General features: G+C 43.1%; 1 protein-coding gene across 1 annotated transcript in view; it reads left to right on the top strand.

The window, feature by feature from the left end:
- The first annotated feature begins 16158 nt into the window (after positions 1-16158).
- Positions 16159-20270, top strand: part of TWF2 (twinfilin actin binding protein 2) — a 67104-nt gene continuing 62992 nt past the window's right edge. Inside the window, exon 1 of the mRNA XM_044451204.1 lies at positions 16159-16285. Coding sequence (XP_044307139.1) covers positions 16261-16285 — 25 coding nt within the window. The 5' untranslated portion in view covers positions 16159-16260. The remainder of the gene's footprint in view (positions 16286-20270) is intronic.

Raw genomic sequence — 20270 nt, forward strand, 5'->3', positions numbered from 1 at the left:
CTGCTCCAGCCACCATTTTCCATTGCTCTGTATACTTAGCAACAACTGAGTTGCCGGGGAGCAGGGGACTGAGTGGCTTCCCCTGCACTCTCGGTCCTCCCTCCTGGCAGGTGCTTCCACCGCGGTGCCTAGTTGCCCCACGGCCATGTCCACTGCCTGGCTGATAGCTCCCCTTGTGTGCTGCCTGGCCAATGGCTTGCCTACCTGCCCCTGGCCAGTTGCCCACCTGTCCTCTCTTGGCTGGATTGCTAGGATGCCCATCCTGCTTGCCTGGCACACCTCATGTGAGAAGGGGCAGTGAGCCTGTGTGAGAGGCCAGCCAAGCCAGGACAGATGATGACAGGTGATGGCACAGGCATGCCAGGTAGACCAGACAGGCACCTCGGTGACCTGGCCAGACGATGGGTAGGCAAGTGATTGGCCGGGTGGTGTGTGAGATGCGTGATCCAGCCATGCATCAGAGAGCCTTTTCCAATAGGGAATACAGGGAGCAGCAACTGTGGGGGCAGCTTTGCTACTCCGTACCACCCATATAAGCCCACCTGGATCCTAAGATCTTCATCAAAGGTCTTGCTTCAGGAGCCACCTTTAAAGGATACTAGGAAGGCAACCACTTGATGTAGGGCCTTTTTGGTCATGGCACCCTATCTTTGGAAGTGGCTCCCCAGAAATGTGCACCAGGTGTCTACCTTGTATACATTTCAGCGCCAGGAAAATACTTTTTTATTTTTTGGAGGATTTTAATTGTTGACCATTTTTATTTTAAATACTAAAACTTAGTATTTTAATGTATGAATTTTAAAAGATTAAATGTGTCCAATCTGGCCACTGTATGAGGTCAACAAGGTTGGACCCCCTGCTCATGGAATTGATTGTTTTATTTATTGAATTTGTTTATAATGTCTAAGGATGTTTATATTTTTGTTTCATTGAATTTTAAATTGATGTAAACCATCCAGAGAGCCATGTGGCTATTGTGATGGCTTATAAAAGCCTGAAATAAATAAATAAACAATGAGTAGAGGAAAGCAATGAGCTGAGCCATCGGGCTACTCTAATGAGTAAATGGGGGTTCTGCAGGGCAGGGGCAGGGGAAAGCCGCTGCCAGCAGAGAGCACAGCCAGAGAGCCTGCAGGCCAATAGGGGAGAGGCAGGGGACGTAGGCAGGAGCAGGGCACCCTGGGATTGGTTCCCAGCCATGGGGGCTGATGGGAGGGAAGCTGGAGGCATGCAGAGACTACTCCCAGGTGGTTAACTTGTGAATGCATGGACACAGGAGACAAGGCAGGTGACAGAAAGGTATTCCTTAGCATTCTGTGTGAACAGCCTCAGAGTCTCCTGTTCTGCTTTGATTCTCTCCTACAGGTGACTGTTTACGTTAAATTCTAGCCTTCATTCATATGGAAGTGAAAGCAGAAGTGGCATTTGCCATGCAAAGAAATATGCAAGTTTCATGATCCATTTACACCACTGATAAAAGCAAAAGCTGCTTTAAAGGTACAACCCTACACATATTTAAATGGTCCTACAACTGGCTGGGAACACTGGGAACTATAGGTCTTTTTCTTTCTAAATATGCACCTTTTGCTGCCCATGTGTTACCACCTCCTGTTTACAAAGCCAATAATGCAGAACCTTCAGTATTTCACTGTCACTTAGCTACTGCAGCTACTTAAATAGGTATGTATACATTATTTTCAACGTGTTGGCTGCAATCCAACATCACGGGAGCAGAAACTAAGCTTGTACAGTGCAGCTTTCCCTTCCCTGTCCTCACCACTACCTTTACTACCTGAAAAGCCTCTCCAGAGTGTGAGGTGCACCAGCAGATATGGTGGGTCTTGTCTTGTCTGCAACAGAGGGGAAGAATTGTTCAAAATAGGTTTTCCTTCCCTCTGCAGCCCTATAAAGCTCTCACACAAGATTCCCAGTTTTGAATACTCCCTTGCACTGCAACCCCATTAGACCAAACTCACAATGTCCAGTAGGTTCTCCTGACCCTCTGGGAACTATTTGTGGGAAGTGGGGAAGGAAGAGATCTATTACACAAGCATGCCTTCTGTTCCTACAATGCTTGGCATTACCTGCTCTTTAAACCTCTTTAAACCTGGTTACCTGCAGGAGTGTCTCCTTCCATATGTGCCAGCCTGCCCTTAAGATCTGCGGCAGACATCCTTCGCTGGGTACCCTCCCTGAAGATTAGAAAGATGACTACCTGGAGAAGGGCCTTCTCTGCAGTGGCACCTCAATTGTGGAATTCACTCCCCAGAGAGTTTTGCCTGGCACTGGCACTTTATTCTTTTCCATGCCAGGCCAAAACCTTTTAAATTTCCCAATGTTTTAAGATCCGATTGTTTTAAGTGGAGTTTTTATTATTACAAAATTTTATGACAGTGTTTTAATTTATTTTTCTTTTCTTACATTTTATTGTTAAACCGTCCCGAGACTTCGGTAACAGGATGGTCTACAAAAGTTTTAAATAAAGAAAGAAACCCATTTCCAAAAGAATAGCTATTTTCAATCACTACAGCAAAAACAGGGCAGTCTTGTGGTAAATGCTTTCAAGGCTTAGAGCAGGGATGGGGCATGCATGGTGCTCTAGATCAGTGCTTTTCAACTGCTGGTCCATGGACCGGCACTGGTCCACCTGCATTTCCAGCTGGTCCATGAAAGAGCCATCCTGTTTGCCAAGACCAGCATGGAGCTAGCTGTGCCAATTCTCCACCTCTTCCTTGGCCAAGGAGGGGAGAGGCAGCTCATGAGGAGCCAGCTGGGAGCCACACTGCCAGTTTGCCCTCTGCAGGGCCCCAAAAACCAGGCCTTGCCCTTTCTCTGCTGTGTTTTTAACCCGGAAGGGAAATGCAGAGGCGGGATTGTGCTGAGAGTGTTTTCTCAGCCAGTCTATGCTGGTGTGCATGGTGGTTTGTGTGGGTGGGGTTTGTTCTATTTCATTATTTAACATTATGAATAGTATTGCATTAAGTAACTGGGTTTGATTTTGTATTGCCCTGGTGTTACTAATGTATTTGAATTTGTATTTGCTATGAACATAGCATAGCATTGCATTTATATTTTGTATTTTGCTATAGTAAATTTTTGATCACTTATTTTTGAAAAGAAGCAACAGCAGATTTCTTAGTAGCCTATTTGAATTATATATTGCTCTCTAAAAATTTCAGTTGCATTCAATTACATTTAATTTCAATATTTTATTCTTGTATTAGCATTTTTTACTGCTCAGTTTCTGGTTATTTTACAGAATTTTCATTTTTGGTACTATATTTAAAAACTAATACACAAAATACTATATTATATATATAATGCTTTTTATTTCTGCCTCAGTGGTCCCCAAAATAATTTTCCTATTTTTGCCGGTCTCCAACTGTAAAAAGATTGAAAACCACTGCTCTAGATGGTGCTGGATGGCAGCTCCCATTATCAGCTGGCTTGGGCTGATGGGACTTGTAGTCCAAAAATAAGTGGAGGCGCACATGTTGTCCATACCTGGACTACAGCTTACTTTAACAGATAAGTAAGTGCTGACCTAAGTTGGCAGATCTAAAAGATATGCATTGGTATGGAAGGTGGGGGGGAGTCTTACTGTTTCTCTGCAAAGCTCAGATCTATACAAGATAAACAGAGGGACCATTCATAGGAGTACTTAATTGCAATAACACAGTCTTCTTAGCTTGGCTGTGCTTAACCTGTAGTGAGAAAGGAAACCTTGGCGTTGAATGAGTCTGAAAGAGAATCCAACCTGCTGATGAATTTTAATTGAGCCATCTCACAGCAGAATCTCCTTTTGAGTTAAGTACAGTGGTACCTCGGCTCACAAACGCCTTGGTTCACAAACAAACCAGGTCACGAACAAACATTTCATTAAAATTTTGATTTGGGTCACAAACTCCTCATTGGGTGGTGACCAAGATCGCAGCCATCTCCCCACCCCCCTCCCTGAGTGGGGAGATGGCCACGATTGCAGTTGGTTTCATGCAGGGAAGGCGTGCGTGATCACAGGCGTGCTCCTGCAGGAAAGACGGGCACGATCTTGGCCATCTCCCCCGCGGCTGTGCTGTGCTGTGCCCGTCTTTCCTGCAGCAGCGCGCCTGTGATCACGCACGTCTTCCCTGCACGAACGAAACTGTGATCATGGCCATCTCCCCACCACCCCTCGCAATGGCCGCGATCGTGCTGGCCAAGATTGCACCCATCTCTTCCTCCCCCAGAGCACCCGCGATCACGCCCATCATTCCTCCCCACCCTCAGCGTGCCGGGATGACAGGCACGTGCTAGGATGACGGGCGCCTGCAGGGATGACAGGCGCGATCTCGGTCGAGCTGGGGGAGCGGGGAGATGGCCGCGCTTGTGCTCGGGGGTGGGGGGAGATGGCCGCGGTCTTTGTTGTTGTCACTTTGCTTCACATTTTTCTGATTTAAAAAATGGTCAAAGAACAGATTAACCTTATTTACATTGAACCTTATGGGGAAATTTAACTTGGCTCATGACCAGAGTCCTGGAACTGATTAAGTTCGTGAGGAAGGTACCACTGTACTAGTATGGTGACTTAGAGGTCAACAGGGATTCTTCTGGAACGCTGTCCCACAAGATCTTGGTGCCAGATTTTCCCAATTGGTTCTCTCAGCAGCCTCCTTTTTCTAAACAGCAGCTGCTGGGAGGTTCCCACAACCTGGAAGGTGCTTGTGGGTGTCCTGTGTGCAGCTGCTTGGCCAGTGTGTGAGCAAACTGCTGGCCTAGGTGGACCCTTGGTCTGAACCTGCACGGCTCTTACGTTCTTCGCTTGAGTCAGGGCCATTGTGTAAAGTCTTCCATTGTGTGAAAGACTTCAAGTCTTCCTCCCATGTCAGTGTCCTGGTACATGTTGTCCCTTCAGAGTTATTATTAACCACAGAGAAAGAACAATCAGGAACTTGCATTTTACTTGCAATTCTTTGCTCCTCCTTCACCCCCCACAGCCATTAAAGTTCAGAGGGTGCTATGATTTGCATCTGCAAAGTGCTCAGTAATAAAAGGCCCAACTTCCTCATATCTGCTTTTAGGAAAATCAATAGGCATTGAGAGAATCCAGTCACCTGTATCAAGTGTTGCTTGACATCGAAAGTTGCAGCATTATTAGTATTTCTTATCATTTCATTTTATAGCAGACTTATATTGTTCTGCATGGAGACTCTCTGGTATATCCTGTGTCTGACCTGCTGCAGGAGGGAGCATTTATTACACTGGGATGCATTATTTGGTCATATATTTAGTGTGGCCTGGATGAAATTGGGACCGAGTTGGCATCTAGGTTGATTGCAGAGCCTAGTCCTGCTTTAACTTTAGTTTCATAGATTAAAACACAAACACGCACCTTTATTTCACAGCTACACAAATTATTTTGCAACTAGAGCTAATTGGTCTAACAGGTGATGATGGTGAAGAAGTGAGTCTGGCAGCAGTTGCATTAATGGCAGTGCCTGGTGTTAGAAGGTGTGAATAACAATACAATCCTATATGCCTGCTGAACAGTAAGAGCCACTCCGTTCAATGGGGCTTACTCCAAGGTGTACTGGCACAGAATTGCGCTGTATATGTGTCAAGTATGATGAATTTAGCTGTCTCACTCATATAATTGTGTTTTGTATAACCATATTAATTATACCCAAAATTTGCACTTAAAGAGAGTCTTGGAAACACCTTGTAAGCATGAATGGAGATTAAATCAAGTACATATAAGTAGGAAAGAAGATTAAGGGTATAGTCCTAAATTGTTAGGCAGAGGAAAAACTCCTACAGCATCCAACATGCCCCAGGATGTTCACAGTTGCACAAGGGCTTTTAAAAATGCAAATATTTGCGAAAATGGGGGAGCACAAAAAAGCATTTGGAAATCACAGAAAGCCCTTCCAGGATGCTGTTGGGGCATCCTGTAACTGTCAGAATGGGTGTCACAGTAGCTATCTTGGCAGGCAGCTTTCACAATCTGCAGGGAAAAAGGAAACTGAAAAAAGACTGCAGTGAACTGGAAACCGCCTGTGATTGTGACCGATGGAAGGAAGTCAGTGCCAACTGTCCCCAAGTGCTTCCTGGACCCCTTTGGGGAGTTTTGCTGCGCTTGCTAAGTGAGTTGCTAGCTGATTTCTTGAACCCACAATGAGATCAGTCACCTGGGTTCAAACAACATGACAACTGAACAGAGGACAACAACCCTCACAAGAAATGGGTTGTTGTTGTTGTTTTATTATTATTATTATTATTATTATTATTATTATTAACATTTCTATGCCGCCCCTTGCCGAAGCCTCGGGGCAGCTTACAACACAATAAAATACATTGAAATACAATAGAACATAATAAATTACCACTAAATACAAAAATACAAAAAATACACTGAGATACAATAATATAAAATTAAAATTAACAGTATAAAATAAGTAAAGAATATAGGAGGAGAAAAGAGAAGGAAGAAGAAGTTGCCCTGGCCAGATCATATATTTTAACAATTAAAATGATGTTTAAATAAAAAGGTCTTTACCTGGCGCCGAAAAACCAGTAACGACGGTGCCAGGCGGACCTCTTTGGGGAGTGAATTCCATAGGTTGGGCGCCACCGCAGAGAAAGCCCTCCTCTGAGTACTTACTCTCCTAATTTCTTTCATGGAGGGTTCCCGGAGAAGGGACTCTCCCGCAGATCTCAAGGGGCGGTCGGGCATATACGGACGTAAGCGCTCGTTCAGGTAGCCAGGACCCAAGCCGTCAGGGTGGCTTGTTGCCCTGCTTAATTGTTGTAAACTCAGCCTATCAGTCACCATAGTCCCTGATACAGAAGGGGCTTAATTGACCTCTGTGACTTCAAATCTTCCACCTTTTAGAATGTCAAACTTTCAGCTTGGGCAGCCTTTCCCAACCTGGGTCCCTTCAGATGTTTGGGACTGTAGCTCCCATCATCCTTGACTTCTGCCAGCTTTGCTGGGACTGCTGAGGACTGTATTCCCAAACATCTTGAGGGGTCCAAGTTGGAGAGAGCAGAACTAGTAGGAGTCAAATGGAGAAAAAGCACTTTTTAAAAAAGAAAAACAGATATGAGGATCGCTTATCTTCCTTCTCATTATCGTTACAATTGTATCCTGCCTTTTTGCCTACAAGGAATTCAGTTTACACATTCCTATAATTTATCCACTTATCTGGGAATATACCCCATTAAACTCAATGGGATGATTTTTTGAGCAGACATGAATGGGAATCTTATTGATTTCAATGGGGCCTACCCCTAAGGAAAACTCCGCACGAGAAGTGCAGCTTTGTGACTTGTTATATGCATATGTGCATTTAGGCAGAGTTATTTATTTGCATTGGCTAAAACTCATATAGTTTAATTTTTATATAATTTATATATTTATATTACCAATATATAAATGACTACGCTGTTTTTGATTGCACGAGAGTCCATAATATTGTGCATTTAACAAATGAGAAATGGAGATCATAAATATATTTAGTTCTTTTTTCTTAACTGCTCTGGCATAGCAATGCAGTGCCTCGCATTGTATGCCGGGCACGTGAGGCACAGTTGGAGGGCAAAGCCGTCCAGCTCATCAAGTTATCAGAGGAAGCTTTCAAAAATAACCAGAAAGCCAGACATTGGGCTTATGGGGTCAGAGAAATGTAGGACAGTGTACCAAGCCTTCATGTGACCACACTGGTGCGTTGAAAATGTGGGAGCCAAAGCTATTTGATCTGTCTTTACTTCGATGCAAGCCCCACCATTTTCAGGGGGGCTTCTTTCTCGCAACCAGCTGCACAGCTTATCAGTGTATTTCCAAGCCCTATTTAAACGGCTGTGTTTTACTTCTACAGCCTTAAAAAGGTTCTACATAGTTCCCTATTTTAAGATGAGCACCAGATGCCTTTCTCAATTGCCCACTTTTGAGGGCAGTTAAGTGAGTTAGTAAATGAATGATTGGAGGGGCTTTTCCCCAGAAGCCCATGTCTCTGATAGGCTGTCTGTTAGCTGCATCATTGTAGGCTCTTAGTGAAGGCTCAGAAGACATAGGGCACAATTGTTTAGACAGAAAAAGGTCCTGCAACTCTTAACATCCTGCAGCTAGCATATAGAACTTTCATCTGACTAAACATGCATAGGAGCTGGCCCTTGCCTTGTTTATGCTGAACTTCTCTTAATTATATTTTACTGAACTGTTATGGTTTGTAGCTGAAATTTTGTTGTAGGTGTTTGTATTGTCTAGGCCAGATGTTTTATTGCTGTTATTTCTTCTTTCATACATGCTCTCTTCCTCTCTGTCTCTCTTTTTAATCATTATATTGGTTTTTATCATGTGGGATTTTATGGTTGTAAACTGCCTTGGGAGGGCTCCTGGCCTAAAAGCTGACTTAGAATTACCTGGAGATTTTGAACACAATATACATAAATTGATAGATTGAATCAATAGAAATATTCCAAATAAATATGTGCATGGTGTTACAGTGCTCATGTGTACTGCAGAAAATATGTGATAGGATAATGGCAGTTAGTGGACCAACCTGGGACTTGGGCCAGTGATAAAGCAACTGGATCCATGTCTTTTCTATACATGAACCTTCTGGATGGATTGTGGGAATTGCCTCTGTACTTCTAATTTGAATATTTTGTTTCTCATAGAATGGTCTTGGCATTTTGTTCATAATTATGTCCTGGGAACTGGGTTTAGTCCCACTACTATAATAGTAGTCCCACTACTATTATAACGTATAATAGTAAATGGCTGAAAGAGTTTGTGAGAAGCAGGAGAATGACTGCAAAAAGTACAAATGAATTAAGTTGGAACCAGTTGTTGGTAGGACACATTTGGCTGCTGCTGAAAACGATTTGATCTCCTCTTTTCCAACCAGTGGTAACATGTCATAGGAGGTAAGCAGTTTCCTATGCAAGTGGAAGTAACAGTGTCAAGTTCAGTGAGACTTATTCCAAGGTAAATTTGTATAGGAGTGCAAGTCTAAAACTCATGATGTTTGATAGGACTTATTTCCAAGTAAGTATTCCTATGTCTTAAAAGCAATCATAAATTACACCAACAACTATAGCTTCATAAAAAGAATTCAGCAGGAAGAAACAGCATAATTATATGGACTACAAGAGGCCAAGAAATTATGAAATTCTCCCTTCCGTGGTCATGGTGCAGTTAAAAGCCTTAGAAATCACACATATGCATAGATATAGTCGTTTAAAAAAAAAGACGACCAACTGATGGACAACTTTCAGAAAAAAACTGTTACAGGGCTACAACTGTCTCCTTCACATTTGTCTATTCTTTTGTGACATTGAAAAAGTTGCATTTATGGGTACTATTTTTAATGCTTGCCTAAGACTGAGCACTTCTCCTTTGTCAGCACATGGAAACTACAGACTCAGCCCTGAAGTGGTCAGTTCTTGCTTTTAAAAAGTGGTGGCCATCAGCACAGCATCTTTACCCAACGAAATGCCTTGCCAATATCAGTTTATATTAAAATGTTTCCAGCACCTTTCAGTGTAAAGATTCCCAAAGCAGTATACAATTATTTAAAAACAAATAGAACAGATAACAGCACACAACAAAACAGCTATTTTCTGTTTGTGTTTTACTGTACCTTGTGTTTGGGCTTCCTCTTTCCAGTGCCGGAGAGTGTTTTTAAACTGATTTTTGATGTTGTAATGACAGTAATAGAATAATAAATACATTGCCAGAGTCTTTATTTTTACAAGGACGGTGAACAGCAGTTCAGCTACTTGCCATTCTCATAAGGCTCTCTTTCTCCTTCCTTCTCTTCTGCTAAACTGTGTTATGTCATGCTGCTTCCTTTTCACCAGGACTTCTGGGACTGTCTTATGAAGACTAGAATATAGCTGTGGGAATTCACTGATCAAGCGGGTAAGCTTTTATTTATACAAAAACCTACCTCTCAATCAAAAATTACAGCAGTGGCACTGGATCAAGTATTGCAGCTGCGGGAAAAATTGGCTTTCAACAGTAAGCTCTGGAGAAGTGCAGGAGATGCAAATTGCCCTGATTGGCCCACTAGATGGCAGCAGGGTACCGAAGTACAGGGAATCTCTGCTGTCCAGCAAAAGGGAGGGTGGATTGGAAGAAACCGGTCTGAATTACTAATGAAAGAATCTGAAATCATAATTTGCTTTATCTAGGAGAGGCACAGAATCCGAATAACTGGTGCATCCATTATTATTTAAAGGGGTCTACTCCTATGGTCAACATCTAATAAATAACACGTGTGCTGTTGTTTAACTAAGCATAGCTTTGGTTAAGTTTACTTTGCTACACACATGTGCACACACAGAGAGTTATGATGTTCAGCTAGAACGAATGTGGAACAACATGAGCAAAATATTGAACTAAGGCTCCAGAGAGCACCGCTCAGTGTTCGAATATAACTGCCTTACTTTATTTAGCCCAGCATCTTGTTTCCAGCAATGGTCAGAAAATACTTTGCAGAAGACCCATCAGAACAGAGTATATAACTGCTGTACCAACTGGTGAAAAGGCAACCCTTAAAAATGGGCTATCAAAATATATCAGACTGATATACTAAAGCAACCTTTCAGTGTGGGGGACTGAAACTCTCACAGCATAACTGGCTGGGAGAGTATGGAAATTGTAATCCAATGCATCTGTAGGGTAACAGGTTGGAGAAGGCTGGACTAAAACACCATCTCAAGCTACATATTGTAAAATAGTATCAAAATACATGTGCAGTCACTTATCTAAAAGTTCATGATTAGAGAAAGGCTATCCAGTAGTTCCAAACAGAAAAATTATACCTATGGAAAACTTGGATCATGTTATGAATAAACTGCCATTAACTTGTTTCAGAAACTGTATTCTTCTTTGTGGATATTCTACTTCATATACACAAGTAGGAAAACAAAAAGGAACATAAGCTTATACAACAGAGATGCAAGCATATCATTAAAGATACAAAACAATGGAAGGGCAACAATAAAGAGTCATTAACATGTCAGAAGCAGACTTGTGATAAGGCAAAATAATACTGGGTTAAAATACATAAATGGCTTGAAGAAATGTTACAAAAACCTTTAATACTTAAACCTGAAGTTTTTCTATTAGGCATGATATCTGATGATCTTGATAAACAAGCAATATACCTGATTTTACATGTAATTACTGCAGCAAGGATTGTATTTACTCAACACGAGGAGTGAAGAGCCACCTACGGATGAATTGATCTTAAAAAAGATTTTGGACTGCACAGAAATGGACAGATTGACTATCTCTGAAGGAGAAAGAAGATACATATTTCTACCAAACTTATTATTGGCTAGAGAAACGGGACTTTGCGTAGATTTGAATATGACTATGGAATGTTTAAAAAAATGAGTAGGGGGCTAACCCAGTACATCTGATGTATTTGATGATTGATGTTTTTAGTGTTAGTTTTAAAATTTTAATAAAATTTATTTAAAAAAAAACATGTCAGAAGTAGGAAACCAGGGAGTTAGGGAAGCAATTGGACAAAAGCAGGTTTAGAGAAGTACCAAAGAAGGGTGAGATTTCAGAGAAGCTGAAAGAATTATTCTCAGTTGCCTTCACTGCAAAAAGATACAGGACATACACTTGTGCCTGAACTGATCTTTTCAGGAAGGGAGTTTGAAGATTTGAGGCAAATAGCGGAGCCAAAAAATGAAGTTCTCAACCTTATTAATTAAAGTTAATAAATCACCAGGCCCATATGGTATCCAACCCAGAGTTTAAAGACCTCAAATATGAAATTGCTGACCTAAGGAAACATGTAACATGGCCCTAAAACATCACCCTCTATGTCAGTTTTTTTTAAAAAAAAGGGATCCACAGAGCATCTGGGAAGTTGAAGGCTAGTAATCTTACTCCCTATTCTGGATGAAAACTTTCTTAAAGCTAAAATAGTAAGCACATAGAAGGAGAAGCCCTGCTGAAAAAGACCTTGTCTCACCTTTTAGAATTCTTTGAGAGTCTCAATAAACAAGCAGACAGGGGTCATTTGGTAGACATTCTTGGCTTGGATTTCCAAAAGGCTTTTGACCACTAAAAGTCCATTGCCAAAGACTCCTGAGCAAACTTAGCAGTCATGGAATTAGAGGGGAGGGCGTTCTCTTTTGGATCAGTAACTAAAGAATAAAAAACAGAGAGTAGGAATAAAAGGTTGATTTTCCCAGTGGAAGGGAACAGTGAGGTCACACAAGGATCTGTACTGGGAGAACAAGGGATCAATATGTCAAATTCCATGTTGGGCATAATTAAGAAAGGAATTGATATTGAAATGGACAAAATCACACTCCCCTTATATAAATCTATGGTTCAACCGCACTTAGAAAACAGTCTATAGTTGTGGTCACACATCTTAAAAAGAATATTTCAGAGTTAGGGAAAGTACAGAAAGAGATAACTAATGGAGCAGTCCCATGACTACTAGGCAGAATGTATAATTGCTTGGATTCCCAGTTATGAAGTCAGAAACTTCCTCCAACCTCATAGCCAGGAGTTCTGCTCCTCTTCTTCCTCATAGCCAGTGTGAAAAGAACCATGCTGGCTGCAGCTGCAAAGCTGCATAAGCAACCTTGGGGCGGCAGCCTTTGCCTTTGCTTTTCTTCCACCATGCATAGGAAGCCCCTAATCCCCCAGAATCAAGGTATGGAAGACAAATGATTTGATTCTCTGGGCTCCCTACACAAGTCCATGAGGAAATGAGCCTTTTTTCTTCTAGGGCTCACGTCATGGTATTACTGTTGATCCAATATAAGCACATATTTCTCCTGCAATAATTTTCTAGGTGCTATTGATGCTAATTTGGATGAAGAGCTAGGAAAATGGGCCCACAATACAGGTCCTATGTGGGACAACAACTCTTCAGCTCAATTCAAAAGGTACCTTTTCACGTGGCACCACCACTCATCTTTCAGGGAAAAGTTACCCATCTTTCTCTTTCCTCTCACTGCTCCCCTCCTCCATCCATTCTCAAGGGAGCCAGTGCAGTCTAGTTTTTATTCACTCCTTTATTCTCCTGGTTTGTTTTTAATGTATTGTACTCTGAAAGAACTTGGGTTATTACTGGGCAACTTAAAAGTATATTAAACAAACAGAAGTGCTCCCCTGTTGTTTAGAAACAGTTCAGAGGGACTGTCCACAAAAGCTGCCTTTTTCTCCCCAGCTCCCAAGGTGACAGTTTTCTGCCTCAAAGGCAATTATTTTCTTCATTCTCTCAGCAGTGAAAAAAGCATTTAACTCTCCCGCAAATTCTACAGTGTTTCTATTTTTATCTCGATGTGAATTTTGTACCTTTCCCCTTTGAATTGTGCAGCAGGTAGAACAGCCACCTCTGTCTCTAATCTATGAGCTTCTGTCTGCTCTGTTACAGAACTGCTGAATCTGTAAGAATAAGATGCTATATGTGTTTAATTTCCTAGTCTGTTCTATTGAAAGAGAAGTCCCAGGGTCATACATTTCCTGGGTTAATCAGCGTGTGTTTGTGTATGGGATAAAAATTACGACAGTAGACCCTGTCCCAAGCGTATCTGGATTCTGCTGAACATCCACATAAAAGCCTACATATATACAACTGAACACATGTAAGGCTATCTCTGTCTCATAACCAGGAACTCTGGTATGGCCAGGTTTACAGTTGCAAGGAGAGAGCCCTGTGCATGCTGTTTCTAGTGCATGAAGGCTAAGGATGTGGTCCACTAACAGGTGTGCCCCTCCTCCATCCTTCAATGTGTCCTCTTGGGACATGCTGTTTGAAAGGGTATCCCCCTTAACTCTACTTGTATGTGTTGGGAAAATTTGGATAAATCCTGTCTGAAAAACATTACTTCTGTGTGCTTTTTGCATTGTGGGATCAAATCCTGTACTTCTCAAACCAAGCTAAGTCACTGTTTCAAATGGCCTTCATCCCCCACTCCTTTCTCTCACCTTTAGCTGTAAGCTACAGTACACAGGTCATTTAGTCCGAATTTACATTGCATACCTTCACAATGATTAAATAGTCATTGCTGGAATTCAGTTTACAAGGAAGTATCTTTTGATAGCCCAGAGGCTCCATGTGCCCTGGCCAATTCAGAATGTCTAGAGTAGATAAGAGTCTTGAGTTCATGCATAGTTTCAGTAGCTTGAATTTACGTGTCTAAGCAGACCTGGAGACTAAAGCTACTGAACTAAAGTGTCAATACAGGCAATTAGAAATGTTGCAATCTCATTGTTACTGTATGATTGACTGACATTCCTTTATCTGTTCTGTATGTGATGACCTCAGAATCTTAATCTCTGCATTCTGTCATCAGTTGCCCTGTACCTGTGTACCTATAAATGCCCTGCAATGGTATTGAAGCTTTGCAGCAGAGTTCACCTCTGCCTGCTCAGTAATGCATTATCGTGAATACCACAGGAACTTTGGGGTAAAACAATAAAGCCTCAGATGGTCTGGACGCTTGATCTTTCCCACGAACCCGAGTTTTATTCCCTCTTCTCAAATTGAGATTCTGGGATTCTGACATATGTTAAGAGTATAATTCAGAAATTCTGATTATTATATACACACACTCTTAAAATGAGTACTTTGAGGACCAGAGATATAATGGCCCTCAGGAGGGTAGGAAGAATCGGGGGGGGGGGCAGCTCAGGGGGAATGAGGGAAGCTCAAGAGGAGTAGGAAGGGAGGCAGTTGCTGCTTCTACCACCTCCCACTGCCTGAGGCTCCTCCATTCTGCCTGAGGCGAGGGCCAGGTCCCAGTGAGTCTGCAGGTGTGTCATGCACTCTTCTATGACTATGCATTGCAGGGCTAGACCAGTATGCACAGTGCAGATACGTAACTGTCTTCCAGAAAGCCCCAGTTATTAACCTTTTCACTCAAGAGTTCCAGTAGGAAAACCACTGCATACTGCTCAAGGCCAAAATGCCACTCCCTGAGCTTTTCAAGATGTCTCTCCTCCTCCACATACAGCAATGGTAGGAATAACCGAATGCCTTCTTACATCATAGCAATGTAACAGCTTTCTTTTTCTTTATTTTTGTGAGGTAGGGCAGATTTCCTCAGTGTGGTACTCTCCAGATATATTACATTACAACTCCCAGCATTCCCAGGATCTTTGCTAGATGCTTAAAAGATTCTAGATCCTAGAATCTTTTCTAGATCCAGTCTTTCCCTTGTCATCAATGAAAGGTTTTCCCCCCAAGCTTAATTACCATGTGGGGAGGAGGGAGCAAAATGCACAGGATAGCCTTTCATTCCCTTTTCAGCTGTGATCTCCGGGGACAACACACACGGCAGTTAAACTTAGGAAAACCCTCCCATTGGCGCCAGTGGAAATAATCTTCTCTAAGCTTAATTGCTATTCGGGGGCATTTCATGTAGGGGAGAGTTGAAATCTCCTTTGGAAAATCGCCCCACAGGGAGATTAAGCTGAGGGGAAAAAAACCCTTCACTTGGCACCAACAAACATTTAGAGCACCGGACAACAGATGTGGGGCCACGATGGATAGCTCGAGTGACACAGGCCCCCGTGGACTCAGCCTAGCAATACCCTGCCCAGCTGGCAAAGGGTTATGGGAGTTTGCAGCCGACATAATCTGGAAGCATCAGATTGAGGAAGGTTTGTGAGCAGACACGGCTTGCGCCAGGAAATTTAAGCAGTAAAGGCTTCAAGAGACGGTTTCTCCAATGTCGGGCAATGCCCCTGCCACATTTCTGTTGACTTGAGTAGCTCCGCTGATTGCAGTGACTCCTTTTTTTGTGCAACGGCAGCGTTTCTTGGATGCAAGACTTTGCCCGGGGAATGAATGATCATCCTGAGAAAGAGACAGTTTTTTCACCCGATCGCTCAGCACCATTCATTCTTATTACACTTATTCATCCTAACCGCGTCTTTCCTCCGCCCCACTTAATGGTGCCGCCAGCGCCGCTGGCGGGTGATCGTGAGCTCGGAAGCGAGGCGGGCGTGGCTCCACCTTCCCCCGAGCCCGCCAAGCCCGGAGCTGGCGGGCGCTGCCTCGCTCGCTCCCTCCCTCCGCGCCTCCCTCCGCCCGGCGAAGCAGCCCATCTCCCCGCGCCAGCCGCCCACCACGTCGCGATCGGCCCTCCCCACGGGCGGACCCAGCGCAAGCCCCTCCTGCGACGGTCGGCAGGAACCCGGAAGCGGGCGGTGCGGGGCTCGGAGCCGTTTCCTGCCCGGGAGACAGCGGCTAGCTCGGGTGCAATCCGTCGAAGCGGTCCGGATCCGCAGCCATGACTCACCAGACCGGCATCCACGGTAGGGCGCCGGAGCCCGCCAGGGCCGCCGTCGCGTCGCCCGCGCCTGCCCCTCCTAAGCAGCCCGCCTTGCCCGTTCCGCAGCCACGAGCGAGCGGCCCGCCCGGCTGAGCCTGGATCAGGCGCGGCTGCCCATCCCGCTCCGATGCTGGCTCTCCCTCGCCGCGGATCGCCTTTGCTCCGCTCTCCTCGCCCCGGCGGTAGCCAAGTCCGTGCGCGGTGCTGCTAACGGGCAGCGGTGCCATTGCTCCTTTGGCGGTTACCGAGGCTGATCTGCTGCTTGGCGTTTTGGAAAGGGACGCCACACAAGCCGCGGTGCTCGTTCGGCGGAGATGTGTGGTGCTTAAGGTTGGGGCATCTCTGCTATCCTGCGAGGAATCCGGAGCCTGACGGTCTTGGGACCTTTGCGGTTCCTAGTCGCCTCCTCACACAGATTGCAGTGCATGCCCCGCCGAGCCCACATTACTCCTGAATGCGAGAGGGGTTGCAGTCACTTGCATCTATCTGTTTTGTTCAAATGCTAATATGATCAATAGCCAAGGGGAACTACAGGCTTCCGGGGAGAGGCTGCACGGTGTCTCTAGAATGGTTGTTTCATGATAAAACCGGTATGTTCTGTGTAGCTGTGATGGTTCTTGCTCCTTTGAATTTTCAAGAAAGCACTGCCCACACTCTTCTTGGCTCTTCAGCCTCTAAAGCTTGCAGTGGTATCTTCTGGATGGTGCTTGTTTCCTAGTAGTCCTATCATGCTGTTAACATCTTCTCTTTTACATGTGATCTTAGTATGTGTGCAGCATCTTCCATGCACCCCCATGTTCTTTGCAAAAACAGCAACAACAATCGCTTTGGCCCTATGTGGCCGCAGTTGCTTCATGGAGATTCTGTGGAGATTCCTTGGGTTTTTATGCTCAGCATAGGCTTTGAAATGTGTCAGCCTTTCTTCTCTCTATTATATCTTAGCATGTTTTGCTCTGCAGTGTGAATCATAATTGCAGGAGCCATTTCCTATTCTGCATAACAGGCAGCTACTTTTGTTTTATGCCTGTGTGTGTTCTTAGCATTCTCCAAAAGATCACACAAGACATAATCTGAAGCACACAACCTATCAAGTTCATGTACATGCTAAAAATGTGAGGAAATGCATGCTGTGAAGAATTGCAGTGCTACAGAAGGGTAAAACTGATGCAGGATTTGTGCTGAAAAGGTGTCAAAATGTGGCTAGTTCTTTGCTGCAATAAATGATCTTATATGCTAATATGTATACCTTTTGTTGGCCTCTTTAATTTCTTGCTGAGAATTTTCAGAAATAATGGCACATTGCAAAATAATACCCAAGGCCTAATCCAAAACTAACATCATATCAGTTTTAATCCTCCAGACAGTATGCTTTCAGCAACTGTAAATGTTTCATATAGCTAACATTGACTACATTCAATTCTACAGTGAAATCTCTGCAAACTGTAATAATCTGAGAGGGTCTAATTTGCACAGCTGTGAGGATGCAGCCTGATGTGATAGGATAATACTGAGTAATAAGAATTGTGATAGGAAATTGGAAAATATTTTAAGAGAGCAAGCAGCAGATGATCTCCTAGGTGATAGCTTACTAAAGCACCCACTCCCCTTAAACCTTGAGGATTTGAGAATTTGAGGTGGTTAGGATCTTTAATTTGCATCAGTGAAATTAGAAATTTGATTTTGAGGTGAGAAGATTAAGATTTTTTTAAGGCATCCAAATGTATAATATAGAAATACTGTTAAGAGAGATGCTAGTATATCTGAAGACCTGATTGAATAGATCATCTGCATTTTCCTTAGGGAACAGTCTCTCACAGTCAAACTATATTAACTCATACATTTGTGTGTGTAATTTTGTAGCAGCTGGTTAGAACTAATTATTAATTTCAGCTATTTTTAAGCAGGTAATCTACAGTGGATTTGCTCTCTGTGCTAACACTAACAAATTAAGGCTCATTCCTAAATTATGCACACTCACATTGGAATTAGCTATATGTCACAGAGAATATGAGGCTACTTCCAACTTTATGGAATACACGTGTTTATTACACTTTTCTGCCAAAGAGCTCAAGTATACATGGGTTTTCTCTGACCCCTGTCCTATCAGCACAACAACACTGTGAGGGAGGTTAGGCTGTCACTGGCCCACGGTCACCCTTGTTGGGTTTGCTAGGCCAAAGGTAGACTTGAATCTGAGTCTTCCTGTTCTAGTCTGGTACCCTAACCATCTCTCGTCACTGGTTCATGCTTGTGTACAGTGTCACATTTGAACTGTCTACATGTCCCAGTCCATAGTATAAATCTGTTGGGTGTGAACTAGGCCAGTTGACAATGGATCTTTATGGCCCTCCCATAATACTAAATCTTGGGGTCATCCCATGAAACTTGACTGGCAAGAGAGTCACACCAGAAAAAAGGAAGTACTTCTTTCCACAGCCCATAGTTAAACTATGGAATTAACTTCCATGAGACGTAGTGATGGCCACCAATTGAGATGTCTACAAGGGAACTGGACAAATTAATGGAGGAGGCCATGAATGGCTATCTTCTATCTCCAGTAGCAGAGGCAGAATGCTTGTGTACACCAGTTTCTGTGGAACTTGGGCAGGAGGGTGCTACTGCACTCATTCCTTGGTTGTGGGATCCTGTGGACACCTGGTTGGCCACTGTAAACAGAACACTGGACTAGATTGACCCTTGGTCTTATCCAGTTCAGTTCTTCCTATGTTCATACATTGCCTAGTTTAGCTAGATGTTACCTTTCTTGACAGCTGATTTAGCAATATAATACTAAAATGGAGGAATGTCTGTTGGAAAGATCAACTGAGTATGGACAAGATGCTCATGAACCACGTTATTTTAGCCTTTTGCCACCTGTACTGATCTTGATGGTTCCCAGCCTGCCATTTTGACCAACAGAGATCAGTCTGAGATGGTTACAGTTCATTTTGTGGCTTGTAGCTACCAGGCATCGCTGAAACATCTTTCTGAATCCAGAGGGGGACTCCATCTGAGATTGGCCTAAATAGTTTGACGTCTCCCAGTTTTGTCTGGTGTTTGATTATTTCTATATTGCAATTTCGAAACTGAACTTGAAGAAATAATTGATCAGAGCCTTTGGTCTGGTAAAATAGTTTGTGGTTTGTTGGGTCATCTAACTGCAATTCCAGTTGCCTCTGTATTAAAATTGTCCTGAGTTTCAATGCAATCATGGGATGGTTGATTATCCTCCCTTCCACCCACTCTTTCCTTATTCTCTAGATATATTCATTTCAAGGGTTTTTTGAAATAAATGTTTTGTCCTGTTATCCCTTATCGTTGGCTATGCTGGCTAAGGCTGATGGGAGTTGTAGGCCAAAACATTGGAGGGCCACAAGTTGTCTACCCTTGGTCTAATCAGAATTTGAGGCTGTGCTTGCTAACACTGTGACCATACTATTGGTATATCTTGAGCCATTTAGTGATGTCCCATAATTTATAGCAGATACACAGTAGATGAAATTATGGAAAAAGAGAGTTTGACTACAGGACCCTAGTATACATTGTTTGTGTAATTGATCCTAATCAAATCTTTTGATTTGGATAAAGAATTTCAATTTAAGAATCTTATTAATAGCCATAGTATCTTTAGATTTTAGGAACAGGTGAAATCACAGCCTTATATTTTGTTCAGCTGTCTAGATACCTTGATGCTTTGTATGGGAAACTTTAATTGTTTTGACATAACTAAACTGAGCCAAGAAAAATTACTTATGTCCTGAAATGACACCTAGAGTGACTATCATACAGTTACATTGCTTCTGAAGAAGAGGCATAGTTTGATTGAGAATGCAAGGGTTCATTTGAGGTTTAAGTCATTGTAAACAAACTCAAGCCTCAGACTGTGGATGAGTCTTCCCTTTCCAACTCTTCTCCCATATACTTTAACTACCTTGAAATCTCAATTGAGGTTTTAAATGTGCCATAAA

The sequence above is a fragment of the Varanus komodoensis genome, unplaced genomic scaffold (assembly GCF_004798865.1).
Source record: "Varanus komodoensis strain SLA01 unplaced genomic scaffold, ASM479886v1 scaffold6_2, whole genome shotgun sequence".
Classification (NCBI taxonomy): domain Eukaryota; kingdom Metazoa; phylum Chordata; class Lepidosauria; order Squamata; family Varanidae; genus Varanus; species Varanus komodoensis.